Here is a 27,909-nt window from a genome sequence, read left to right as displayed (position 1 = left end):
ACCCCGCCCCTTCTGTCTATCATGTCTAACCCCACCCCTTCTGTCTATCATGTCTAACCCCGCCCCTTCTGTCTATCATGTCTAACCCCGCCCCTTCTGTCTATCATGTCTAACCCCACCCCTTCTGTCTATCATGTCTAACCCCACCCCTTCTGTCTATCATGTCTAACCCCGCCCCTTCTGTCTATCATGTCTAGTGGAGCTGTAATCCAGCAGGAGGTGCAGATCTATCAGAACGATCCCCAGCATGTCTGTTATAGTAAGCACAACATCTCAGTCAGAACACATATGGTCTCACGTGCATGATGACTGTTTTGTAAGAAGGAAAATAAATATTTGAGTCTCAATAATGACTCGTTTCTCTGCTCCACAGATCCTGGTGAAGTATATGCTGAGAACACGCTCATCCAAGAATGCCTGAGTAGGTCTGATCTTGTTAGTCAGCATTGTACAGACTTCACACACTCCTCCTGAGATCCAGGATATACTTACTGGCACAGTCATGCTGACATAGTCATTTCTTTTGGTTGTTTTCCCGCAGGGAAACGTTGTTATTTGAAGCCTCCAAAAATGTTCACCCATCTTCATCTTTGAGGTATGTTCCAGCTGATGAGTCTTGGTTTCAGCCTTCATGGGATGCCAGTATGTTGGTTTCTGTCATATCCATTCAGCCATTCAAACTCCAGCATTTCTACATATTATATTATTATAGTCCAGCATTTCCTCATATTATATTAAGTCTTAATTATGTGGCAGACAGCAGTGTGAGCAACAGGAGCAGAGAAGGAGGAGGCGGGGCCTCTGTGAGCTTCAGTTCAGCCCCCGTGCTGAAACACAGGACATGATTTGAAATACAGGACATCTTTGAATGCAGCTACATAGCAGTTCATCTTCCAGCTGGAAAAAAGTTTCTCTTTGGGAATGGATATCTCGAATATTTAATCTTACATATGAATATGTTGAATACGTAAAGATTGACATCTTACCAGAGGTGGACATTCCAGGTTCAGGATTCCCAGGATTTTACTCAAGGTTGCTGGATTTTCTAATTAATGCCATCCAGGTAAAATTAATGGAATCAACACAATCCAGGAAGCCTGAGCTAAATCTTGTTTTACTTTCTGAACCTAGAATGTCCACATCTGCATTTTACTGGCCTGCAAGCTAATGTGTGAGGCCTGTATCAGCAAATAAATTACAGAAGGTGTTACTGCTAGTGAAAATAAACAGTGACTCGCTGAATCTCGTGTTTTTCATCGTCTTACTGACAGGAAATTGCATCAGTCATTAATTACAAGATCAAAAGCAGGACCAGTTTAAATGTCACATGCAAAGTGGCATTTTATGTTGCAGTATAGAGAATGTGAAAAAACACCACTGCCCCCTAAAGGATGTCCTTAGAATAACATTAAGCAGTGGTCAGTTTTTCTCATCAGTTTGGCAGATGCAGGTTCATCTTTATGAGACTTTTCATTGTATAATGTGCTTCGTAATCTTTGAGTGTCTGTGTGTGGCCATGGAGAACATAGTTAACTAACTCAACATTCCTAACTTGAACAGTCCTAACATCGCTGGCCCTAAATGGTGCAGTAACATAATTGTGTGTTGATCACTATGTATGTGTGTATATATAATAGGGATGGCATTGAGGAACACTGAATAACTAGTTGACTGAATAACTAGTTGACTGAATCACTAGTTGACTGAATCACTAGTTCACTGAATCACTAGTTCACTGAATCACTAGTTCACTGAATTACTAGTTCACTGAGCGTGTCCATTCTCTAGGACTTGTCCAGCAGGTTAAGTAGTTCCTGACGTTTTGTTTTTAAAAGGCTGTAGTTTCGTTTTCTGTAGTATGTTCGTTTTGCTGCAGTGATCTTAATGCTGCAGGTCTTTGTGAGTGCTGGATTTCCACAGTACATTTCAGGTCTCCATGCAAGCAGGAGGTTAATAATAAATGTGGGGATCCAGACAGCAACAAGTCTGCATCTCTGAGCCCTGTGTGCTGTGGCTCTGAGTGGATACCTGGGTTCTCTGTGCTCTGGTTCTGTGTGCTGTGGTTCTGTGTGCTGTGGTTCTGTGTGCTGTGGCTCTGAGTGGACACCTGGATTCTGTGTGCTGTGGTTCTGTGTGCTGTGGTTCTGTGTGGACACCTGGGTTCTGTGTGCTGTGGTTCTGTGTGCTCTGGTTCTGTGTGCTGTGGCTCTGAGTGGACACCTGGGTTCTGTGTGCTCTGGTTCTGTGTGCTCTGGTTCTGTGTGCATATGGTGGCCAATCAGAGGTCCCACCTCATATTGCACACACCACTTTAATGTAAATTATTACATATTTTTGCCTAATTTTTTATTATTTAGTGTTTGTATATTTTGTCTTAAATGCTGCCTTAGCGAGGACCTAACCCTAACCCTATATGGTATATTATATAAAGAGGATGCTAAATCCTATTTCACTGTTGTTACACTGACCAGCAAGACCAGCGGTTCATCCTCTGTGTTCACCTTGTTTATTAAGGAGTTCGGCGATGTATCTGAATCTACAAAATTCCCCCTCAAGGGTACAAGGGAAACGCTTTGGAGCTTTTGATATGAAAGATAAAGATAAAGATAAAGATAAGATTAAGATAAAGATAAAGATAAGATTAAGATAAGATAAAGATAAAGATAAAGATAAAGATAAGATAAAGATAAGATAAAGATAAAGAAAAGATAAAGATAAGGTAAGATAAAGATAAGATAAAGATAAGATGAAGATAAGAAAAGGTAAAGATAAGATAAGATAAAGAAAAGATAAAGATAAAGATAAGATAAAGATGTTTGTTAGTTCTTAATGATCCACATGTTTAGTACATTTGGCACTATGACAAAGAAGCTTGTTGCTCAGTGGTGGGAAAATATGCCCATGAGCAGAGGTTACTGTGGCAACTGTTGCCATGCAACAAGGTGATGGCATAGTGTTTGGTATCTTCTGGAATGTGTTCAGAAGCAGATAACCTCTAATTTAGATCCACTATCTGTGGCTGGAAAACGGGCAGTTGGACTTTTATTTAATCATATCTGCTGATCAGAACATTTCCTTCTATTACTAACTAAGTAGACTTTTTCACCAATTGACTTATGTACTCTGTATCTGTTATACCAGTATGCTATTGTACACAGCGTACATTAGCTGGACTGAGTTAAACTTTAGTCTCTCATCTCTCCCTCTAACAGACTAAGCACAACCGTTCAATGTTGGAGTTGTGGCATCATTGAACCGATTACCTTAAACAGTTAAAACAATACTGCCAAAATAAAGACATAAAATGAAATAATATACAAAAAAAGGTAAATACAAAATGATCAAATAAATTATTTTTTTTATGATTTTAAATTGTTGCTTAAAACAGCTAAATCACTCAGTATTAATCAATTATCAATTATATGCTCAAAGTTACCACCTCCAAATATTCCTTCAGGTACATTGTCGCCCCCTAGTGTACGAAACATCTGCCATGTGTAAAAATATATCCAGACAGTGACTCAGCTTACATTCATGAGTGTTCTATGTACATGTGACTGAGGTCTCCTCACAGTATCCTGAGGTCTGCCACGTCTACTGCTCCAAATCTGAAACACGTCCAAGCTGTGTGGCCATTCAGAAGGCAGCTGTAACTAATCCACTCCACCAACCCTGTTAAAGAGAGCACTGACACAGCTTTTTGTGTGAAGCTCAGTAACAAAACTTTTAATATAGAATCTTCTCTTCTCCTCCTGGTCAACTACATCTTTTGAAAACATACATTTAGAGCCAGTGGAATGGAGACAGAAGTGTAAGGCACAGTGCCCATAAGCTCTCCTCATGTCCATGCCTGCTAAACAAATCAGCCTAGCTTCCATTTGTGAGAGAATCTATAGGTTCTCCCAGAGGCCACACCCTCTAGCTCCCACAGGCCACACCCTCTAGTCTCTGAAGGGACAGGACTGAAGGCACAGGCTTGACACAGTGATACATGATTTGAATTAAATGCATGAGACCTTCTATATCTTTAGTGCCACTGAATCTGCCTTTCACATCGAGGGGAAAGTAAGAGATGGACTTGGACTCAGTATTGGAGGGCTGGTGTGTCTTTAGCATTACATGAAACTCATGGCGTATGCAGGACAGTGTCCCGTGTATGGTAGTGTTCCACTCAGGACAGTGTCCCGTGTATGGTAATGTTCCACTCAGGACAGTGTCCCGTGTATGGTAGTGTTCCACTCAGGACAGTGTCCCGCGTATGGTAGTGTTCCACTCAGGACAGTGTCCCGCGTATGGTAGTGTTCCACTCAGGACAGTGTCCCGCGTATGGTAGTGTTCCACTCAGGACAGTGTCCCGCGTATGGTAGTGTTCCACTCAGGACAGTGTCCCGCGTATGGTAGTGTTCCACTCAGGACAGTGTCCCGCGTATGGTAGTGTTCTACTCAGGACAGTGTCCCGCGTATGGTAGTGTTCCACTCAGGACAGTGTCCCGTGTATGGTAGTGTTCCACTCAGGACAGTGTCCCGCGTATGGTAGTGTTCCACTCAGGACAGTGTCCCGCGTATGGTAGTGTTCTACTCAGGACAGTGTCCCGTGTATGGTAGTGTTCTACTCAGGACAGTATCCCGTGTATGGTAGTGTTCTACTCAGGACAGTGTCCCGCGTATGGTAGTGTTCCACTCAGGACAGTGTCCCGCGTATGGTAGTGTTCTACTCAGGACAGTGTCCCGCGTATGGTAGTGTTCTACTCAGGACAGTGTCCCGCGTATGGTAGTGTTCTACTCAGGACAGTATCCCACGTATGGTAGTGTTCCACTCAGGACAGTGTCCCGCGTATGGTAATGTTCCTCTCAGCATCATTCAGGCTGCCTGGTCCGTTTCAGGAGTCTGACATGACTGGGTCTCTCTGTGACTGGGTTTGTTCATACATAAGTATATATTTGGCAATTATTTATTTAAAATAAGTAACTATGTATTTAAAAACTGGCACTTTTAGTTAAATGGAGGTTTGGTTTCCGTCAGTCTGCCAACGGGTTCTTTCACATGTACTATTATCCATAACAACGCTCATGATTGTTAGTGTGGAAGTGTGTGTGTTCTGGTTAGTGTGGAAGTGTGTGTTCTGGTTAGTGTGGAAGTGTGTGTGTTCTGTGGGAAATGAACCCATGACCTTGGGTTCTCCATCAGGCTATGCACAGGATCTTTACTGTGCACATTGTGTTAGGCATTAGGGGTTAGGGGTTAGGGTTAGAGTTAGGCATTAGGGGTTAGGGGTTAGGGTTAGAGTTAGGCATTAGGGGTTAGGGGTTAGGCGTTAGGGTTAGGCATTAGGGGTTAGGGGTTAGGGTTAGAGTTAGGCATTAGGGGTTAGGGGTTAGGGTTAGAGTTAGGCATTAGGGGTTAGGGGTTAGGGTTAGAGTTAGGCATTAGGGGTTAGGGGTTAGGCGTTAGGGTTAGGCATTAGGGGTTAGGGGTTAGGGTTAGAGTTAGGCATTAGGGGTTAGGGTTAGGGTTACTGTACTGTGGATGTGGTTATTGCACCAAGGTTGGGTGTAGTCAGCTGTGCTGTGAGCAGCAGCTCTGGTGGAGGTGACAGGGCTTCACTGGATCTAATTATTCAGGAAAGTGGGAGTGAGTGACTCAGTCATATGTGCAGAATGCTGGAGGGACATTTGGGAAAAACATGTTTGTTTTGTTTCTACAATCACAAACCTGTGAACACAATAAACCAATGAATGCTTAATAATTCATATGAAGAAAATTATGCAGATTTACAGTGTTAATTTTTTTGTTATTTGGGTGTCCAAAAGGGTCACAGGATTTATTTTCCCCAGGAGTCCCTCCTCCATCACCTCCATCACCTTCATCACCTCCATTACCCCTCCTCCATCATCTCCATCACCTCCATCAGCCCTCCTCCATCACCTCCATCACCTTCATCACCTCCATCACCTCCATCAGCCCTCCTCCATCATCTCCATCACCTCCTCCATCATCTCCATCAGCCCTCCTCCATCACCTTCATCACCTCCATCACCTCCATCAGCCCTCCTCCATCACCTCCATCACCTCCATCACCTTCATCATCTCCATCACCTCCATCAGCCCTCCTCCATCACCTCCATCACCTTCATCACCTCCATCACCTCCATCACCTTCATCACCTCCATCACCTCCATCAGCCCTCCTCCATCACCTCCTCCATCACCTTCATCACCTCCATCAGCCCCCTCCATCACCTCCATCACCTCCTCCATCACCTTCATCACCTCCATCACCCCTCCTCCATCACCTCCTCCATCACCTCCTCCATCACCTCCATCAGCCCTCCTCCATCACCTCCATCATCTCCATCACCTCCATCACCTCCATCAGCCCTCCTCTGTTGCCCCACTGGAGAAGAGCATCTGTCCTCTCTCGTTCCAGACCAGGTAAAGGCCAAAGTGTGGACCAACGCTGTGCTAGGTGAGTGTGTTCTCACAGTCAGTTAACCAACTGTCTTTGTTACATGTGGATTATCAATGTTTTGGAATTTTCTAATTTGTGAGAAAACATAATAATTGCTTTGCAACTATATCACTTTTCAATCACAATTACAAAAATAATATTTAATAAAAAAATAATAGGCAGAGTCTATTTCATTATCAACAACAGCAGCACTGAGCCGTTGTCAGAATGGAGTCTTTTTGTCTGCACTAGGAGAGCTGTGTTGTGGAGGAGGGTGTAGTTATTGTGTTGTGGAGGAGGGTGTAGTTATTGTGTTGTGGAGGAGGGTGTAGTTATTGTGTTGTGGAGGAGGGTGTAGTTCTTGTGTTGTGAAGGAGGGTGTAGTTCTTGTGTTGTGGAAGAGGGTGTAGTTCTTGTGTTGTGGAGGAGGGTGTAGTTATTGTGTTGTGGAGGAGGGTGTAGTTATTGTGTTGTGGAGGTGGGTGTAGTTATTGTGTTGTGAAGGAGGGTGTAGTTCTTGTGTTGTGGAAGAGGGTGTAGTTCTTGTGTTGTGGAGGAGGGTGTAGTTATTGTGTTGTGGAGGAGGGTGTAGTTCTTGTGTTGTGAAGGAGGGTGTAGTTCTTGTGTTGTGGAAGAGGGTGTAGTTCTTGTGTTGTGGAGGAGGGTGTAGTTATTGTGTTGTGGAGGAGGGTGTAGTTATTGTGTTGTGGAGGAGGGTGTAGTTATTGTGTTGTGAAGGAGGGTGTAGTTCTTGTGTTGTGGAAGAGGGTGTAGTTCTTGTGTTGTGGAGGAGGGTGTAGTTATTGTGTTGTGGAAGAGGGTGTAGTTCTTGTGTTGTGGAGGAGGGTGTAGTTCTTGTGTTGTGGAGGAGGGTGTAGTTCTTGTGTTGTGGAGGAGGGTGTAGTTATTGTGTTGTGGAGGAGGGTGTAGTTATTGTGTTGTGAAGGAGGGTGTAGTTCTTGTGTTGTGGAAGAGGGTGTAGTTCTTGTGTTGTGGAGGAGGGTGTAGTTATTGTGTTGTGGAAGAGGGTGTAGTTCTTGTGTTGTGGAGGAGGGTGTAGTTCTTGTGTTGTGGAGGAGGGTGTAGTTATTGTGTTGTGAAGGAGGGTGTAGTTCTTGTGTTGTGGAAGAGGGTGTAGTTATTGTGTTGTGGAGGAGGGTGTAGTTATTGTGTTGTGGAGGAGGGTGTAGTTCTTGTGTTGTGGAGGAGGGTGTAGTTCTTCCACCTCTGTGTGGAGGTGGGGAGGCTGCTCCTGAATGCTAATGCCCTCTCGCACACAGCAGCCTTCGCTTTTTTGCAGGTTGTTCTGGGTGTCTGAGCAGTACCAGTGGGAATGGTGCTAATAAGGGGGAGTGTCCCCAGCCCTAGCAACAGTTGTAGGATTGGTGCAAATGCAGGATCAGGCCGCCTGTCATTGGCTGGCATTGCAGACCAGTTCAAACAGAGAAATTCACCTCTTGCATGTCTGGGTGTGTGGTGCTGTGTGAGGTTGCAGCAGAATTCTGGCAGATCCAATAGTGAACATCAAAATATTCAGAGGCCACTCATTAAACATCTCTTTAAATCCATGATGACTGGATTTTTGACAAGATAAATCAGTTTTCCTCTAGAACCATTAGTAATTCATGTCAAATCTGTCCTATATCTTAACAAGCTTTACTGTCAGTGATATTAACGAGTCATTCTAAAATGTTAATTTCTATTTGTATTCTTCAGTCTCGTTATTCTGTCTTCATGTTGAGGATCGAGTGTAGTGAACTACACCTACCCCACATTAGAGCTAAAATGACTACATGGATGTTGATACTGATACATTTAGATAAACTCCTGATACGTAAGAAAAACATACTTGCAGATATCCCTGGTGCTGTGGTGTAAGCCACATGTCTGCAGGACTGAGCCGTAACTATATGAGCTGTAATATATATATATATATATATATATATATATTTTTTTTTTTACATATATTAGCTACTGAACATTGTGAACACGGACTGATGCACATACTGGGATGTACTAAACGATTGGGAGAATGTCCTGTGGTTTTACATTTGAACTGAACACAAACCCATCTAGTGTTTCTGAGTTTTGTACTGGCTGAAAAGTTTGAACCAAGCAGAATCTCAGGAGGTCTCTTTCCTGTCTAACATAATCGTAGTGTCTGAGCTTTAACGGAGTTCAAGCAGTTTTTCCTCCAAGATGACCGGTGAGTAGGCGAGGAACCTAGCAGGTGGGTGGAGGTGGACACGGAGCAGGTGGGTGGAGGTGGACACACAGCAGGTGAGTGGAGGTGGACACGGAGCAGGTGGGTGGAGGTGGACACACAGCAGGTGGGTGGAGGTGGACACGGAGCAGGTGGGTGGAGGTGGACACACAGCAGGTGAGTGGAGGTGGACACGGAGCAGGTGGGTGGAGGTGGACACACAGCAGGTGGGTGGAGGTGGACACGGAGCAGGTGGGTGGAGGTGGACACACAGCAGGTGGGTGGAGGTGGACACACAGCAGGTGGGTGGAGGTGGACACGGAGCAGGTGTCTGAATGAGATGCCCCTGTGCTGCAGTTGTGCACGGAGCTTCATGTGCAGTCAAAACCACAGGAGCACTGAGGAGCCATGGTGTCCAAACACCCAGTGAAGCTTCCCAGAACACAACCACAGACAGCACATTACCAGCATGGAGACAGGCCAAGCGCTAGAAGTCTTTATTTGTTTTGGGGGGGTTGTTTGTTCAGTTTTTTTTCATTTTTGTCATTATTTTTGGCTCGTGTGCAAAAGCTACGTCATTATTCAGATTCAGGATATCCATCACCCGGGAGACAGCTAAATGTCAAAAACAGGAAACAAAAACAACAATATGAACGATAAAAAAATACCAAATACAAGTTCTGGTCCATGTTCTGGGTATGTAACAGAAACACTTCTGATATTCCACTGTAGTTGAAACTGAACATGGTTCATTGTGCATAAAATGACACTCATATATTGTTCAGTGGAAACATTGTTAAACACAATGTCATGATTATAGTTTACCAATAAAAACATGTACACGGGTAAAATAGATCAGGACTGAGTTTCAAGATTCTATCCAGCTAAAGAAATAAACATCTCATGTCACAAAAGCAACGTCCATAACAGTTCAATTTATTGTTTAACAATCACAATTTTGGTATAGCAAATCAAAACAAAATTATAAATTATGAGTAATCAATATGAAGCCTGTTTACTTCTCAATCATAGGAATACATAACATTCAAGATTTAAGTTAATAAAGTCAAGCTACTGTGTAAATACACCACGAGCATGCACAATATTGAATCATTGATAGTATCATTGTAATTATCTTACACTGACAAAACAGTATAGTTGGCAAGTGCAAAAATAAATTAAACACAGAACCACAAACTTTGAAGCTGCAATATTTTTCTTATTTTCTATTTTTTTAACAGATAGGTCTCTCTGCCTCTGCTCACATCTGACCTTCAAAACAGTCTATGGTTCCAGTACCAGCAGATATGATGACTCATCATTACTTGGTTTGATTAAATATCGTATATTTCGATGCTCCTGGAGATCCCACGATTACTGCAGGCCATGATGATTAAATCTCACATATTCCCATGTTAGTGAACACCGCTGTTCTGACAGCACACTGCTAACTAATTTGCTTTGTCCATGTTAAGCCTTTAATTTTGAATCTAATACTGGAACCATTTCGAACTCTTTTGCAAACTTCTCATTCAAGTGTATTTTTTCTTTAACAGATCACTCTCTTTTTCAAATGCTTTTCTACTACCTCACAAACATAAATAAGCAGCATCCCTTTGAACTACATCAGTCTCTATGCCAGTATGCGGCTGCCATTCCAGACCAACAGCGACCCCTGCTGGCTGACTGACTGACTGACACTTTCAGTGGGTTTTGGCGAATGTCAAAGAGAACCAAGAAGACAGAGGCCTGTTCAGCTGTATATATTCTGTATATAGTCAAACTAAGACTTCAGCCCCCCCCGCCCCCCTTTTCTTCACCCTCGATATTTTTTTCTTTTAACTCGTGGAAAAATAAAGAGCGGTAGCTGCAGGGGACACCACGACCAAGCGGCTACCACAGTTCACCAGCCGATTCATTTTGGATTTTTTCCCGAGTAGGGGTCTGCTTCTTTAATTGTTGCCCTCACCGCCCTCGTCGTCTTGCTGGTCGCTCGTCCACAGTGTGAGGTTGTCACGGAGCAGTTGCATGATGAGGGTGGAGTCTTTGTAGGAGTCCTCGTTCAGGGTATCCAACTCAGCGATGGCGTCGTCGAAGGCCGTCTTGGCCAGGTGGCAGGCCTGCTCTGGCGCGTTCTGGATCTCGTAGTAGAAGACAGAGTAGTTGAGCGCCAGGCCCAGGCGGATGGGGTGTGTGGGCTGCATGTGCTCTTTGCTGATCTCGTGCGCCTCGTTGTAAGCCTTCTCCGAGGACTCCACCACCGTGGAGCGCTTCTCTCCTGTGGCCACCTCCGCCAGGTAGCGGTAGTAATCCCCCTTCATCTTCAAGTAGAACACCTTGCTCTCGTGCTGGGTGTCGCCACAGTTCTTGATCAGGAAGTTGTCGAGCAGGTTCAGCACGTCCTGACACACAGCCTCCAGCTCCTTCTCGATCTTCTCACGGTAGGCTCGTACCATCTCGATCTTCTTCTCGTTGCCATCCGCAGAGGTTTTCTGCTCGATACTAGAAATGACCCTCCAAGAAGAACGTCGAGCACCGACGACGTTCTTGTAGGCCACTGACAGGAGGTTTCTCTCCTCGTTGGACAAAGCTTCATTCAGCTCCGTCACCTATAAAACGAAGTGGATGCAGATTAAGGAAGATGGGACAGCACCACCAGCCTGAACACCACCAGCCTGAACACCACAGCTGCTTTCATTCTTACCTTTCTTTTGATACACTAACACAACATTACAAAGACATTACTAATGAATATGCATGATGTGAGGAGACAAGCAAATGTAATCCCAGCTGTGATTGGTCCTCATGGTGCCATGGTAACATCCACATGCACAGGGTTGTCAGTTCTCCCAATACAGCTGTGCTCACAGACGGGTGAGCACTGAACGCCTGGTGCCGATTCCAGTTTCCATGGCAATCATCTCATCATGTGTTGCACTGTGAGTGTGAGAAACTGCAAACTGCTGAGTGTGTGTGTGTGTGTTTGTGTGTGTGTGTGTGTGTTTGTGTGTGTGTGCGTGTTTGTGTGTGCATGTGTGTGCACGTGTGTGTGTGTGTGTGTGTGTGTGCATGTGTGTGTGCATGTATGTGTGTGTGTGTTGGGGTAAAATGTTCCCACGGACAGTCGTAGGCAGCTGCACTGTAAGCTAAGACGCTAACTGCACTGTAAGCTAAGACGCTAACTGCACTGTAAGCTAAGACGCTAACTGCACTTCACCTGTTACTGTGGCTTCTCACTCATCTTCTCTTATACCAAGAGAGCCACATTTCTCCTTTCAATGCTGAGTTTCAATGTAGTGCCAGAAAAGAAGAGCTTGATGTAGTTAAGGTTAACACATGGTACCCTACAAATCTCACATCTCACAGCTCACATCTCACAACTCACATGTCACATCTCACAACTAACATCTCACATCTGACAACTCACAAGTCACATCTGACAACTCACATCTCACTGAGTAATGGTGCCAGAACAAATCTGAAGTCTGATGTTCACTGCTTGTTTGTCCTACAATTACAAAAGGACAGCACAGACACGTCAGCTGTTATTACTGGGCCTGTTAAACCACATCATACTGCTGCTTACAAGTGATGCAGACAGCAGTCAGTCAGCACCGCTCACAAGCAGAGACATGAACAGACCATCAAAATCATGTAATATCTATTCATAACACTGTAGACGTAACCAAATTAACTGTGGACTTAATAATGTGCAATTTAAAAAAACTCTCAAGCAGTCTCAGTGTTTCTAAATCATGGAAATTAAATTAATAAATTAAAACTGCAACTGCATTTTAAACATGTGCATAAAACTCTAATTATGCAGTGGTGTGTCTAAGAGTCAACAATAGAGTCAACAATAGAGTGAACAATAGCTCACTTATTGAAAAATGTAAAAAGTTTAATGTTATTAATGGGGAACGAATAAAGACATGAACATGATGGTAAAGACCATTTCAACCGGAACCTGAGTGAGTATAAAAATGATAAATGCACTAATAGTTCTGTCATGCCCTCCGTCCCCTGTCATACTGGGATGGGCATGTTTTGGTTCTGAGAGCATTATGTATAAAAGCTTCCTCCTCCAGTGGAATTTTCAAGTCAATAAATGTATAACAGCTGGTCTCTTTGACCATTAATTCAGTGTAACAGCATAGCCAGAAAGCAATTCACCAGTAACCCTGAAGCTAAAAGTGCTTTTATACATAGGACTAATGCTGAAGCTAACGGCTTTTAGACACAACTCACCGAGACTCACCGAGACTCACTGAGACTCACTGAGACTGAATTATAGGTATTTGAGTGCAACAATGTATTACTGTTCTTACTGCTATCAGCCTAATCTGACCAGCATTTAGCAACAGTGTTATAATGCAGTAATTCTACTGTCAAGCATTTACCAGTGTTTACCAATATTTTTTACTTTATGCTATTATCTAACAAACTATTCAAACTATAGTATGAGCAGTTCTTTGGGAGGTGAGAGGTGGTTTTGAACACAAATGGGCATGATAGTTTTTATCTTGGGATAATAACAAGTATCAGTTTGCTGAGTGTTGGTCTGTGGACCTATTGAGCTGCAGACGTTTAGGAGTGGTGTGGTGTGCAGGAAAACACTCAACACCATGCGTTGTCCTAACGTGGGTGCTGGGTGTAATCCCAGAGTGAGGGATCGGCCACTGGGAGCACCAGCATCCTGCAGACACCACGTGGACGGCGCTGGTCTCAGTACTGTAACACTAACTCATGAGGACATGGACCACCTCTGCAAAAAAGTTCTGAAAGAATCATTTCAATCATTTGCAAACAATGACTGTGTATGTTGGCCTCACTGCAAACTGTCACCCTGTTCACTGGAATGAACATATATGGAGAATTTAAGAATGACAATGATGTATAATTGGTATAATAATCAATTTTTTCTATAAAAACACACAAGCCTGTCCTGATATCCACTCTGACACTTTAACTACTGGAAGACATGCAGACATTCATATCACCCTAGGCTCCTGTTGAGGCCTTCTGAGGGTTGCTTTTTTTGGCATTATTGCCAATTAATTGTGCAAAATTTGGCTTATAAAACATACAGAAGGCTTGCATGCCACTGTACAATGGCCAATATATATAGAAGATAATTCCAGCGGTAGATGTAGAGCTAGAAATAAATAGCATATTTGTACAGGAACCTCCAGAGAAAAGTGTACAAACATCCTGTGGCTTGAAGAAAAACAAATACTTTTGTTTTCAGTACAAGGATCAGAGTGTTTATGTCATGGGTCATACACAAGCCAAGCAGCCGTGAAGTTAGTTGTTTGGTTTTTTGACATAGCATTTTTATTTGTTCTTAAAAACCAATAAATACAAAATCTAATGTGAGCACTGGTGTTCTCAGATACAGTAGCCTGGTGTAGTATCTGGTGATGCCTAAACAAATGTAGCCAGTGGTGGAATCAAATGATTCAGAGGTTCGAAATGTGACTTGTGAAACGTGATTAGATTTTATTATCAATGTATATCGGTACCATAAAACCAACATTTCTAGTATATTCAGGACAGTGAGTTACCACTAAGGCATGTCTGACTCTGAGCATCTCAAGAACAGGGAAAAAATACACCATAGCTAAAAAGACATGATGTCAACGTTTAACAAGGCAGAGGGGTGGGGAGTGCGGGGGGGGGGGGGGCATCTTTGGCCTGTGTGGCAATGACACCAGTGTCACTCACTTGTGAGCGAGGCAAAGATCAAATTAAAATGCATGTGTCCTCGCCCTTTCTTGCCTGAATAAAACTTTCATGGACCTTCAAAGCAAAAGGGGTGTTAATGTGAATATTTCTTCTCCTAATTCTGCACACCTAAAAGCCCTTGCTTGATAATTGGGTCATAAGCCATACATGGCAAAACAGCTTACTGCATCTATTAAGGTCATTCAGTGGATGATGGCTCCTTTTCATGTATGTCACAAAACTATGCAATTTATATGACAAACTTCAAATTTCATGCTACAATATTATGCAAATATGGGATTATAATAAACACTTTTTGCGGTAAAATTTGATCAAATATGGCCATAGACAAAAACAAAGCGTGCAATAAGCACCCTGAGTCCTGGCCCCACTGCAATATGACAAGGATGGAACGTTCTGGAAGGAATTCTACTGCCTCTAACGTTTGTTTAGAGGAAAAATAGCTCGCATTTGTGGGGTAAAAAGACGAACGTCGAAAGACATTAATAAAATTGTGCTCGTGAATTAAAAACCTGCATTGAGGCAAAGCCTTCAGTCCAGATGACAGAAATCTGGTGTTTTTTGGGTGTATCTTTTGTCTGGCCAGTGGCCAGATGTGGCTACTTAAACGTTTAAAAGGTTTTTTCTTTTCATTTTTACGGTAGCAACCTTCTCTCAAATGACAATGAATGAATGAGGTGCCAACCAATACGAAAGTGAGGTCAGCAGCAATTTTTCAGCGACGAAATGTTGATTTTCTTTAGGTGTAGAGGTCAAAGCAGTGTTGAAACATTTCAGGACATTTGCTTGTCGCCTCATTCATTTTATTGTAAGCTGGTCTATGGCACGAGGCACCGCCCAAGGAACACACGGTCTACACCCAGTCGGGTTTGTGCCGTAGTTTCCATCGTAAATTGACATCCAAAAGCAATTTGTGAGACTTAATGTGCAATGCATCTGTTTGTAATTCCCACCACATAATATAAACCAGATTATTTACATAGTCCAAGTGCATGTAGATCCAGACATATCTGGTATCAGAACATCACCCAGAAGGTTCTAAAAGCTTTTCTGGTAACCCACCAATTTCTTTTGACAGCAAAACGATTAAACAATATAGAAAGGTCGTTATTACCACCAGAATAAATGAGGGATGACTTACCGATTTCATGGCCGCTGCCATGTCGTCATATCTCTCTGCCTGTTCAGCTAACCGAGCTTTTTGAACCAGCTGCTCGCGATCGACCATGTTTTAAATTTTGTTGCTTACAATTTATTGAACCGTTTGTGTGAGATTCTAATTTTCTTGTTTTCTGCTCGGTGTAATTCAGTGCACGAGCACCGCTCTGCAGCTGTTCCGTGCTATCTGCGCTCGTGCCGACGGGACACCCGCACCCCTCCTCGCGCCCCTCCTCGCGCTCCAGGACTACGTCAGCGTTCTAAAAAGGTGGGTGCCTCGCTCGTGATGTAACAGTCCTTATATGGACGCCCAGGGGCCCATGAATCATGGCTGATAACGAATCTGATGTGTTTCGAAAGGACGAATCCAGAGCTTTTCGTCCTCTCTAGGGATTTGGAAACGACAAACAAGATCTGAAAGTACTGAGGGATCGTTAGTTAATGTTTGTATTAGAAATGACATATTGCATACTGCATTCAGTATGTACTGTATACTACACACTACTCTCCTGAATATCATGCTGTAGGCCTATATTATTCAATATGACGCTTAGCAGCTCTGTAATGCAGCTACCTAATTTTCTAGTTACCAGAGGGAAAGGGCTCAATTTGAAAAATTTGAGCCTCAGTATCCCCCCCAGAAGAGCTGGAAGAGGTGGGATAAATCTGGGACTCTTAGGCTATTGTGTGGTGGTGGAGGACGTGATTAACACATGCGGTTGGAATGATGGTGGGCCAACCTGCTTTACACATGAATCACCTCTTCTGTTTACATTTACAAAACTCATACCACACACCAAAGCTTATCCCTGGTCTCTCTCTCTCTCTCTCTCTCTCTCTCTCTGTGTGTGTGTGTGTGTGTGTGTGTGTGTGTGTGTGTGTGTGTGTCTTATATCTCCAACGAGTCACACTTAGCTGAGCTGGGTGTATTACAATTACAGCTTTGTATCTTATGTTAGGCATGGTATTTGTTCACTTTCTTAAAATATACAACCTGTTAGTAACAGAGTTTCATGTTTCCTTTATGTATCAATTTTATCACCCACCATGCACTTCTGTAAATGGAAACTATTTATGCAACACCACCATCATCCTCAACTACAATAAACAATAAATTCCCCAATGATTCTTCTTCACATTATGAAACAGCCATTATACTGACACCTTGTGGCCTGGATGTTTCAGATATTCTGTACTCCATGAAATGAAAAAAAATGAAATGAAATGTGCCATATTTGTCAATTGTGAATTTACTCCCCAATCAAAATTTGTCCTCCGCATTTACCCATCTGTGCAATTAGAACACACACACAAACACACACTAGTGATTACTAGGGGGCTGTGGATCACACATGCCCAGAGCGGTGGGCAGCCCTAGCCCGGTGCCCGGGGAGCAGTTGGGTTTAGGTGCATTGCTCAAGGGCACCTCAGTCATGGCCTCAGGTCTGGGAATCAAACCCACGACCCTCCGGTCACAAGACCAGTTCCCTACCACAAGACCATGGCTGCCATCTGGGGACTCTGGGCAGGAGTATTGGTTAGGCTAATAATTTTGTTATTTATTAAATGTCATGTGCTTACAGTGCTGACACAGGCTGGTTAAACAGTTGTTAAAGTTCAGAGGACAGGTAAAGATTGCTCTGAAACTACATCTTTATCAGAATACAGGCTAGCTGGGCTAACAGCTAGCTCTGTTTACAGCTAAGTCTACTCACAGCTAACTACTAACAGCTAGCTCTGTTTACAGCTAACTCCCAGCTAACTACTAACTTTTAGCTCGGTTTACAGCTAACTACTCACACCAATCTACTAACAGCTAGCTCTAGAGCTAGTTTTGCTTGGCCGTGTTCAGAGTGCACAGTTTAGCTAATCAGCGGGGACACACAACACAGGTGAAGTCCAACGTCACAGTGTCACTAATCAATCAATCAATCAAATTTTATTTATATAGCGCTTTTTACAACAGTTGTTGTCACAAAGCAGCTTTACAAGTGCCGAGTCCTAGCCCCCAGTGAGCAAGCCAAGGGCGACAGTGGCAAGGAAAAACTCCCTAGTTTTTGCATGAGGAAGAAACCTTGAGAGGAACCAAGACTCAGGGGGGGAGCCCATCCTCCTCTGGCCGACACCGGTCACCATGACAACAACAACAATATAGACAGAATGTAGACAGAATGTAAAAGATGCAATAATGTCCATTTAGACCGAAAAAGATGTAATAATGTCCATCATGGTGTAGGCATCCGGTTAGGCAGGAGGTGGCCGGCCAGGATGGATCGCTTGTCTCTCCTCATCTCATTATACCTCAAGCAGGCGGGCAGTCATGTGGAGAAATGAAACAGGGAAAATTAGCTCTGTATGAGGACATATACAGACAGGTAAAATTATAAACATTTCTGGAGTGTGGCAGCAACTCCGGCACTAAGTTAAATTATTACAGCCTAGCTAAAAAAAAAAAGGCAGAACCAGAAGGTAACATAGGCTTGGGGGCATTCTGAGACAATGGCATCCGTCCACTGCACTGTCAACAAACTTGAGTGACCACGAGCAGTGACAGGATGACAGCACCAGCACCCCAGTCTACCATAAAACCCTTCGTCTATGAACCCCTGGATCTGTACCTTTATCTAAGGGGGATATTAATTATCAAATGCTAGACTAAATAAGTGGGTTTTCAACCTAGATTTAAAGATTGTGACTGTGTCAGAGTCCCGGACACATTTAGGAAGATTATTCCAAAGCTGGGGGGCCTTATAAGAAAAGGCTCTTCCCCCTGCTGTTACCTTGTTAATTTGTGGAACTAATAACAGACCAGCACCCTGTGATCTTAGTTGACGTGGGGGTTCATAGTAGGAAATAAGTTCCTGGAGGTATTCAGGAGCAAGCCCGTGTAGTGCTTTATATGCTAATAATAGAATTTTAAAATCAATACGAAATTTAACTGGGAGCCAATGCAGGGCTGATAGGACTGGTCTAATATGCTGAAATTTTCTAGTTCTGGTCAGAACTCTAGCTGCGGCATTTTGAACTACTTGAAGTTTATTTAGATTCCTATTTGAACATCCTGACAGTAGTGAATTGCAGTAGTCTAGTCTAGAGCTAACAAAGGCGTGCACCAATTTTTCTGCATCATCCTGTGATAATGCATTTCTTAATTTGGCAATGTTGCGGAGATGTAGAAAAGCTATCCTAGTAGTATTATCTATATATTTATCAAATGATAGGTCGGAGTCGAGTATGACGCCTAGGTTTTTGGCTACTGTGCCAGGTGTAATGGGATAGTCTGCAAGATTAAGCATTAAATTTGGAATTTTCTGTCTTGCGGCCTTAGGGCCCACAAGGAGAACTTCTGTTTTGTCCTCATTTAATTGTAGGAAGTTTAGAGACATCCAGCATTTAATATCTCTTACACAGGCCTCAATTTTTCCTAAACTGAGTTTGTCATTGGGTTTGGCTGATATGTAAAGTTGAGTGTCATCCGCATAGCAGTGAAAGTTGACACCATGTTTGTTTATAACTGTGCCCAATGGTAGCATATATAATGTAAATAATAGTGGTCCTAAGATGGAGCCTTGCGGGACCCCATATTTAACCATTGTATGTTTGGATGAAATATTATTGAGCTCTACAAACTGATAGCGATTTGTTAAGTAAGACTGAAACCAAGAAAGGGCTGTGCCTGAGACTCCAACCCAGCGTTCTAACCTTTCTAGCAAGATCCTATGATCAATTGTGTCGAAAGCTGCACTAAGATCAAGAAGCACTAACAGTGATACATAGCCTTGATCTGATGCAAGGAGGAGGTCATTTGTTACTTTAACTAATGCTGTTTCAGTACTGTGATGGGGCCTAAAACCAGATTGGAACTTTTCAAATGTGTTATTCCTATGCAGATATAGGCATAATTGCTGGGCAACAGCTTTTTCTATGATCTTAGATATAAATGATGTGTTTGAAATGGGTCTATAATTAGATAGCACAGTCGGATCAAGATTTGGTTTCTTGATCAGAGGTTTGATAATTGCTAATTTACATGATTTGGGCATGTGACCTATTGTAATGGATGAGTTAACTATAGTTAGAAGAGGTTCAGTTACAGCTGGTAATACCTCTTTTAATAACTTTGAGGGAACTGAGTCTAATGTGCAGGTAGTACAATTTAAGGAAGAAATTATTTTCTCTAATTCTGATTTTGGGAGTGGATGAAAAGCATCAAGTTTTTCTCCCGGTATGTAATTTAAATCAATATCAACCAAACCAGATGACATACCAGTTGTATTGCTAATAAAGGGTTTTATATTTTGTCTAATATTCTCTATTTTATTATCAAAGAAATCTATAAATACATAGATTTCTACATTTCTAATGTCCCTTAAACAGGGCTCTCAAGTCTTGGATTCATGCCAGAGTGTGAGAGTTGTTGACCGGTGGGGGGGGGGGGGGGGGGGGTGGGTGGCGAACGTCAGTTGTTGAGCGGGGGTGAGGGGGGGGGGGGTGTAATATACCTTGTATATCGCGATCGATCGCCAGTGGAGGGCGACATAGATATGGATCGGAGGTAAATAAACTAGATTTTTTTTCTCGCCGTGTGAAATCGGAGGTGTGGCGTGTAAGCGTGTGAAGACGGTCAAATGCGTGTGTCACATGCTCAATGCGTGAGACTTGAGAGCCCTGCCCTTAAATCTGATGCAGACTTTCCTTCTAGTGCCACTGCGTCTTTTTATGTCTGGAAGTTGTTACGAAAAAAACGTTTATTCAAGTGTACTATTAGTATACTTCTTTTAAACTAAAGAATAAGCAAGTATACTTTTAGTTTACTTTTTATGTACTCGGGGTTGCCAACTTTTCAAGATCGCTTGGAGTGAGATTTGATCCTGGAGGAGGTGGCGAGTGTAAATTGTTGACGGCGGGGTGGGGGGGTGGGGGGTGGCGAACGTAAAATGGACATAAATTAAGTATTATATCGCGATCTATTGATCGCCGGTGGTTGGCGCCAGAGCGAACTAGTAACTCATTGAATCATAGATGTGGATCAGAGGTAAATAAACTAGATTTTTTTTTCGGCGTGAGAAATCGGAAGTGTGGCGTGAGAGCGTGTGAAGACGGTCAAATGCGTGTGTCTCACGCTCAATGCGTTATACTTAAGTATACTTGGCTTATACTGACAAGTATACATAATAGTTTAAGTATATGTGGCCTTTACTAGGACTGGGCGATATATCGAGATTTTGAGAAATATTGATATATTTTCATACGAGATATAAGATGAGACAATATCATTTATATCGATATAGTCTATGTTGCGTTAGTTACACGTGTAATGGGTTGCGTCTGAAACCGCATACTTCCATACTGAATAGTCAGTGTTGTGCCAGATTTTCTGAACTAGTTCAAGTTCAGTTCATACATGCTCAAAGGGAAGTTCACATTCAAAGTTCACAATTTTAATTCTGAACTAGTTCAAAGTTCAGTTCATTTTACTTTTTTTGTGAGATATTCAAATAAATGTTTTTAAATGTGTGAAATGTTTGAAAATATATCAAACTTGTTTTCAACATTCTGTCTTGTGATTTTGTAAATGCATCACACTCTTGTGTACATACAGTAAACTTTAAGAATACTTTAAGGAGTATATTTCAAGTAAACTAAATAAATAAATAGTAAACTACAAGTAATATGCCAAGCAAACTTAAAATAAACTAGTGGTTTAGCTGTCATATTTAATAGTAAATATACTATCAGTGAAATTACAATTCAGAAAACAGTTCACTGTGAATGCATGGCAGTTAAAACATCTGGTTACAACTCATCTGTACTTTTGTTAGTTTACCGCCCCCCTAACAGCTCGGTCTCTGACTTCTTGCAAGAACTTGGTGAAGTCCTTTCCACTCTCAGTCCTCTATCAAATTCTCTGGTTACTCTTGGTGACTTCAACATCCATATTGACTCTGTCTCATCCGGTTCTCTTGACTTTTCATCACTGTTAAGCTGTTTTGAGTTGCATCAGCTTGTTGATTTTCCTACCCATAAACATGGTCACATTCTGGATTTAATTTGTTCCACTCCTGGAACTATTACCAATGTGGTGGGTCATGACACTGGGGTATCTGACCATCTGTTTATCACTTCATGTCTCTCTCCTAGCACCCTGCCTCCTTCCTCCAAAACACTTCTCACCTACCGTAAACTTACATCTGTAAACTCTTTGGTGTTCTTCTCTGCCCTGAAACCATCTCCTTTTCCCACTATTCCCTCTATTCCCAATCTTGACACTGCCCTATCAGTCTACAATCATTCCCTCTCTGACACTCTGAACTCCTTAGCACCTGTCATAACTCAATATGTTCCCTCCACCCACGTGTCACCCTGGTTCACACCTGACCTACGTGTTCTAAAGACTACGGGCAGGCGTCTTGAGCGGCTTTATAAGAAAACTGGTTTGCCTGTTCATCATCAGGCTTATATTGACCATCTGACCAAATATAAGGATGCCTTAAACTCAGCCCGTGCTCTATACTACACGTCTGCAATAAATAACTCTGGTTCCGACCCCAAACGACTATTTAAAATTGTTAATAATCTACTGCGTCCCCCTTCATCTCCACTGGCCCCTACATCCGATCAATGTAACACATTTCTTAGTTTTTTTACTAACAAAGTCTCAGTTATCTACCAGGACTTGTTGAAGGTTCAATCACGTAGTTCTTCTTTCTCCACTTCCTCCCAGATGACTGTCTCACCCTCTCTGTCATTCTCCACTTTTTCTTTAGTTAGCTCTGATCTTATAATTAAACTCCTCACCAGTTCCAAGTCTACTACTTGCATTCTTGATCCCATACCTACATCACTGCTAAAACAGGGCGTCTCTTCTCTATCCTCCTCTATCTGTCATCTTGTTAATCTTTCTCTTGTTTCTGGTCACGTTCCATTAGATCTAAAGACATCTGCCATCACCCCGGTTATTAAAAAACAAAATCTTGACACTACTGTTTTAAATAATTATCGCCCAATATCTAATCTACCATTTCTCTCAAAGATCCTTGAACGTGTGGTGGCCTCCCAACTACTCCAGTACATGTCTTCCAATAATCTTTTTGATATTTTCCAGTCTAGTTTCTGTGCTCAGCACAGCACTGAGACTGCCCTTGTTTATGTGCTAAATGACCTTCTTCTCTCCTCTGATAATGGCCATGCCTCTCTTCTTCTACTCCTCGATCTCACTGCTGCCTTCGATACAGTCAATCATTCAATACTGCTCTCACGGCTCCGTGATCTTGGGTTTTCTGGCACCGTTATTTCTTGGTTCACTTCATACCTCTCGGATAGGCGTCAGTTTATACGCTTGGGTAATAGTAAATCTGATTTAGCTCCGGTTGCTCAGGGTGTTCCTCAGGGCTCAGTGCTAGGACCACTGCTTTTTACTATTTATATTCTGCCACTCGGTGAGTTGTTACGACAGTATGGATTAAAATATCATCTCTATGCTGATGACACTCAGCTTTATCTCAGCTTTAAGCCTCATGCACCTTTCCCACCCCCATCCATCACTAAATGTATATCTGACCTCAACCTGTGGCTACATGCCAATTTTCTTTTATTAAATGCCCATAAGACTGAGTTTCTTATTATTGGCACTAAGTCTATGGCCCTTCCCCTTGCCAAGGCATCACTTACTGTTGCTGGTTTGCCGGTCAAATCATCACCTGTTGCACGTAATCTTGGGGTTCTGTTTGATCCGACTCTTTCATTCGAACCTCAGATACGTTCACTCACTAAATCAGCCTTCCTTCAACTCCGCAATATCTCCCGCCTACGCTCATTTCTGTCTCCTACATCTGCTGAAACCTTGGTTCATGCTCTCATCACTTCCAAACTAGACTACTGCAACTCTCTCTTCTATGGTCTTCCCTCTAAGTCTCTTCGGTCCCTTCAGACTGTTCAGAATGCTGCTGCTCGTGTTCTGACCCAGTCAAGGAAGTACGACCATATAACACCTGTCTTAGAGCGTCTTCATTGGCTTCCGATAAGTCTCCGTATCCAGTACAAAATTCTAGTACTTACTTTCAAAGCACTCTCTGGTTTGGCTCCCATATATCTGGCTAATCTTTTGCACCGCTATGTCCCTACTCGCCAGGGGCGGACTGGGGAGGAAAATTGGCCCGGGAGTTCCTGACAGACTGGCCCACTATATATAAAAAATATATATATATATGTGTGTGTGTGTGTGTGTGTGTGTGTGTATACTGTATATGAATCTATGCATGGCATGTAGTGTATATGACTGCGTTTATTGTCATATGGACAATATTAAATATTAATTCCAGCAATAATATGATTACAAAGCCACATAGTGGCTTTTAAAGTCCATCATAAGACCACCAAACAAGTTGTTTTACACAAAGTGCATCCTAAAGAACAACCTACAACTCTAACGTGGGTATTTCTTCCTCTTACCTATTTGTGGTGGTTAGTTTTAATCTAAGAATTTCAATAGCTTTAAAAAACACAGTGCGCAGTGCTCTGGAACCTTTAAGACCGTGTTAAGTCCGTGTTAACCGTGTTAAGGTCATTTTCTACATGGTGCCTTAGACGTTGCAGAGGCGACAGCAGTACATTTAAAATAACATGTTTTCTACAATTTAAACTGCTGTATGTTTTCGTAGTCCGGCCCGGATTTTCTAGGACAAGTTGTTTTTTTTTCTGATCTCCGCTGCATACCGTCAGCTCGCATCAGCTGGCCCAGTCCGCGTCCGCGGTCCAACTCGTTCATGTGTTTACAGGCTCAGTCCGCGGCCGCGCTGAGCAGGTTAGTGTGACTGGAGCGGGGGAGGTAATAACACCGTTAAACAGCAGCGTGACTACGGGCCGGGGCCGCAGTGCACGCAGTGGCTCCTCCACGGGCTGAGTTAGACCACCGGCGGCCCACCGGCCCACTAACCCATCGGCCCACCGGGGAAATCCCCGGTAGCAATGTATGCCAGTCCGCCCCTGCTACTCGCCGGCTTCGGTCATCTGACACTGGACTCTTAGTTGTTCCCAGATTCAAGTTAAGCACCATGGGTGGTCGATCTTTCAGTGTGGCGGCTCCGACTCTCTGGAACTCTCTTCCCCTCTCCCTCCGTCTCTTACCATCTCTTAACGTATTCAAGGCTCAACTAAAGACCCACCTATTTAATCAACATTTTCTCACAACTTCCTCAACTTAGGTCTGTTCTATGGGATTTTCTTTTTTCTTTTTTATTGTCTGTTCTTGTCTGTGTTTTTGTTTTTTGTATTTCTCTGTACAGCGTCCTTGGGTACTTTGAAAGGCGCTATAGAAGTGGAAATTATTATTATTATTATTATTATTAGTGAAATAACCAATGTTTATAAAAGTATACTTAAAGTATACAATAAAAAATAGACTATATATATAACTAGTACAATGGCAGTATATTGATAAGTGTACTTGTGGTATAATTTAAGCATATGAGAGGGATATATCAAGTACATTGATAGCATATAGATGAGTATACTAGTTTTATACTATAAAGTGTACTTTTGACAACTTAAAATGAACTTTAAAGTATACTTTTATAAACTAGAAATGTTCCAATTTAGTCTGAAAAAGTATTAAATTGGTACACTTTCTAGTACTCTTAAAGTATATTGTCTGTAGTATACTTCATAAAATGAAGTATACTACTTTTTGCTAAGAGCTGGCAGTTTGTGTCCCATTTCATATAACCAAATAACAAAGTTTTGTGTGTATTCTTAAACAGGCAGAAAAACGTATTCTTAGTGGATTAAGTCCAGGGAGATAATTGTGGTAACCTCTGTTCAGGTTTTAAAAAATGTAGGGGGCAGTCTCTCCTAAGCAGCAGTGTGTAGACACCTGCTAGGAAGAAAACTGACTAAAAATGTAGGATTGGAGTGGATATGTATCTGTACCCAGAAGTCTTAAATGTGGCTGAACCAGTTGTCATGGGACCATGGACACAAAAAATGTGGTATGGTCCAAAGTTGTGTTTTTTCTTGTTCGTCCCTTCAGTTATGTCTCCAATGTTGAAGCAGAAAAGATTATCGAGGTGAGGAAGATTTCGAACTCTCAAAATCATGTGATTCACATATACTCATTGTCAGGCACACAGGCAATCTCTCATGATTTTTTTCATGAAAAGACTCAGCAAGGAGTTGAGAAGTCAGCCTATGTAAAAACCTCAAGGCCTAACCAGCCTAATTAGACTGGTTTAGAGGATCGGCTCCATCTAGTGGTGGCTGGTGGTGTAGTTCAGGAGCCAATAGTTTGATAACTGACTCCCATTCATTAAAAATACACAAGACACAAGAACATAAATAGTGTGTGTGTTGTGTGTCTGCAAGAGAGAGATAGCAGGCTACAGAATTGTCAAAGAGGAAAAACTGTGACAACGGGTGTACAAACCAATACACTCCGCGTCAGAAAATGAAGAGAGAAGTAGACCCAAGTGCCGTCTAAAGCAGGCAGGATAAAACACCAGTAAACTAAGGCTGTTTGCATGTAACAAACACACACACAGGCAAACAGAAACAGTGACTATAGAACCAAACTGCATGTACATAAAAAAACACACACAATAGTAAGAATGAAACTCAAAGGATGTAGAAAACTCAATGCGCAAAACAGAACTCAACCGTAAAAACCCAGGAGAAAAACCAACAGAAAATAAACATGGAATACTCGACACGTAAAAGATAAAGCTCAACCGTTTAGACATGGTAGGAAAATAATAAAGGCAACAGAAAGAACGCGGAAAAAACTCAACGAAAACGAAACTAAGGACACCAGGGGAAGTAACTGGCACCAGGCGGCAACAAAACAAAATCCTTCCAAAAATAAATGGGGCATTCATGGTCTGGTGGTAGGGAACTGGTCTTGTGACCGGAGGGTTAGGGTGACCTGAGGCCATTACTGGGGTGCCCTTGAGAAAGGCACCTAACTGCAACTGGCCAACACTCTGTGCACCACAGCCGCCTAGTAATCTCTTGTGTGTGTGTGTGTGTGTGTGTGTGTGTGTGTGTGTGTGTGTGTGTGTGTGTGTGTGTGTGTGTGTTCTAACTGCACAGATGGATAAAAACAGAACTAATACTAATACCATCATACTAAGAAAGCAGGCTGTTCACAGAACTGTTTTCCCTCAGAAGCTAAAATTCTACCTATCAGTAAATTCCTGTTTTTGTCACTTCCTTTGAATAATAAGATATTACATATGTTTGTGTTTAAATATTTCTGAGGTTTTGCTACACCTAATCTTCTTCATAATGCTGTTTGGAGTGACACGCCAACTGTCAGTATGTTTCTGAAGTGCTTAAGAGTTTATTGTGTAGTGCTCAAATTTTTCACCAAGCCACAAAAGAGAAGATGTAGGTGGTATCTTAGGCCTGTATCTTGTTCTGTATTTTTGATTAACTATATCTGTATGCCTGGCTGTCTAGACATGCCCAAACAAGACAAGCCCAAATCTCAAGTCAATATTTATAAGCAAGAATGTGTGTGTGTGTGTGTGTGTGTGTGTGTGTGTGTGTGTGTGTGTGTGTGTGTGTGTGTGTGTGTGTGTGTGTGTGTGTGTGCGTGCGCGTGCGTGCGTGCATGCGTGTGTGTGTGTCTGCAGAGAAAAGGAGGGTGCGGATGGGGAGAACACAGAAGAAGAGATTACCTGATTTCACTTGGACTTTTAACTGCATGAACAATGACCATATCACTGCATGCCTGTCCTTAAGACTAAAATAAATCTTTGTCACTTTCTTGGAATAGTCAGAATAGTACAGAGGTCTCTGGAAAAATGTTTCTGATGTTTTGCTATGCCTTACCTTCTTCGTAACTCTGTTTCTGTGGTCTGCTGATTGTCCATCTGAGGTGATTCTGTGAGGTACTTCTTCACCAAGTCACTCAGGCTGGAGGTGGACACCAGTGCTGAAGCAGTGTGACTCCAGGACGAAGATCGTGACGAAGATCGTGATGCATGTGTAATTCAAATCACTAATACATCAGAACTTTTCATTCACTATTCATTCACTATTGTCAGCACGGAATTATGACAACTCCTGCACCTGATTTGCTGGTTCTAGGGTTAGGGTTCGAGAAGCCTTCTTCCCCATTGGTTAGGGTTAGAGGAGCCTTCTTCCCCATTGGTTAGTCTAACTGAAGCCGCCACTCTTCCTTTATGGCATTTTTATTGTATTGTCCTTGTCAGCTCCTAAAGTTTTAACTTGAATATAACAAAACCAACAACAAATGAGAGAGTTTAGGGTTAGAAGTTAGAGGTTAGGGTTAGGGTTAGAGGTTAGAGGTTAGGGCTGGGGGTTAGGGTTAGGTTCTGCATCTGGTCTGGATGACAAG

The 27,909-nt window shown here is 42.5% G+C and overlaps 1 protein-coding gene and 2 long non-coding RNA genes across 3 annotated transcripts in view; 1 reads left to right on the top strand and 2 right to left on the bottom strand.

The window, feature by feature from the left end:
* The window catches only part of LOC143499425 (uncharacterized), a 74,256-nt gene extending 50,203 nt beyond the window's left edge, over positions 1-24,053 (bottom strand). Inside the window, exon 1 of the long non-coding RNA XR_013126066.1 lies at positions 24,006-24,053. This is a non-coding gene — a long non-coding RNA (uncharacterized LOC143499425). The remainder of the gene's footprint in view (positions 1-24,005) is intronic.
* On the bottom strand, positions 9,568-15,754 carry LOC143499424 (14-3-3 protein gamma-1-like). The gene is made up of 2 exons (XM_076994070.1): positions 15,538-15,754; positions 9,568-11,260 (listed from the first exon to the last, which is right to left on the bottom strand). Exons 1-2 carry the CDS (start codon positions 15,622-15,624, stop codon positions 10,604-10,606), a joined length of 744 nt encoding a protein of 247 aa, XP_076850185.1. The 5' UTR covers positions 15,625-15,754; the 3' UTR covers positions 9,568-10,603.
* Positions 15,702-27,413, top strand: LOC143499427 (uncharacterized). Its single transcript, XR_013126068.1, has 3 exons — positions 15,702-15,822; positions 16,141-16,284; positions 27,182-27,413. It is a non-coding gene; the product is annotated as an uncharacterized LOC143499427 (long non-coding RNA).
* The last annotated feature ends 496 nt before the right edge of the window (positions 27,414-27,909 follow it).

Source organism: Brachyhypopomus gauderio, unplaced genomic scaffold (genome assembly GCF_052324685.1).
Source record: "Brachyhypopomus gauderio isolate BG-103 unplaced genomic scaffold, BGAUD_0.2 sc133, whole genome shotgun sequence".
In the NCBI taxonomy this organism is placed as follows: Eukaryota; Metazoa; Chordata; class Actinopteri; order Gymnotiformes; family Hypopomidae; genus Brachyhypopomus; species Brachyhypopomus gauderio.
Note: the sequence above shows the minus strand (reverse complement) of the source record. Positions and strands in the feature narration are given on the sequence as shown.

Bases quoted from the DNA above. Each gene is read 5' to 3' on its own strand.
- LOC143499424 (XM_076994070.1), bottom strand. From the start codon at position 15,624: ATGGTCGATCGCGAGCAGCTGGTTCAAAAAGCTCGGTTAGCTGAACAG. The intron at 11,261-15,537 runs GTAAGTCATCCC...TTCGTTTTATAG, and splicing joins TGGCAGCGGCCATGAAATCG to GTGACGGAGCTGAATGAAGC.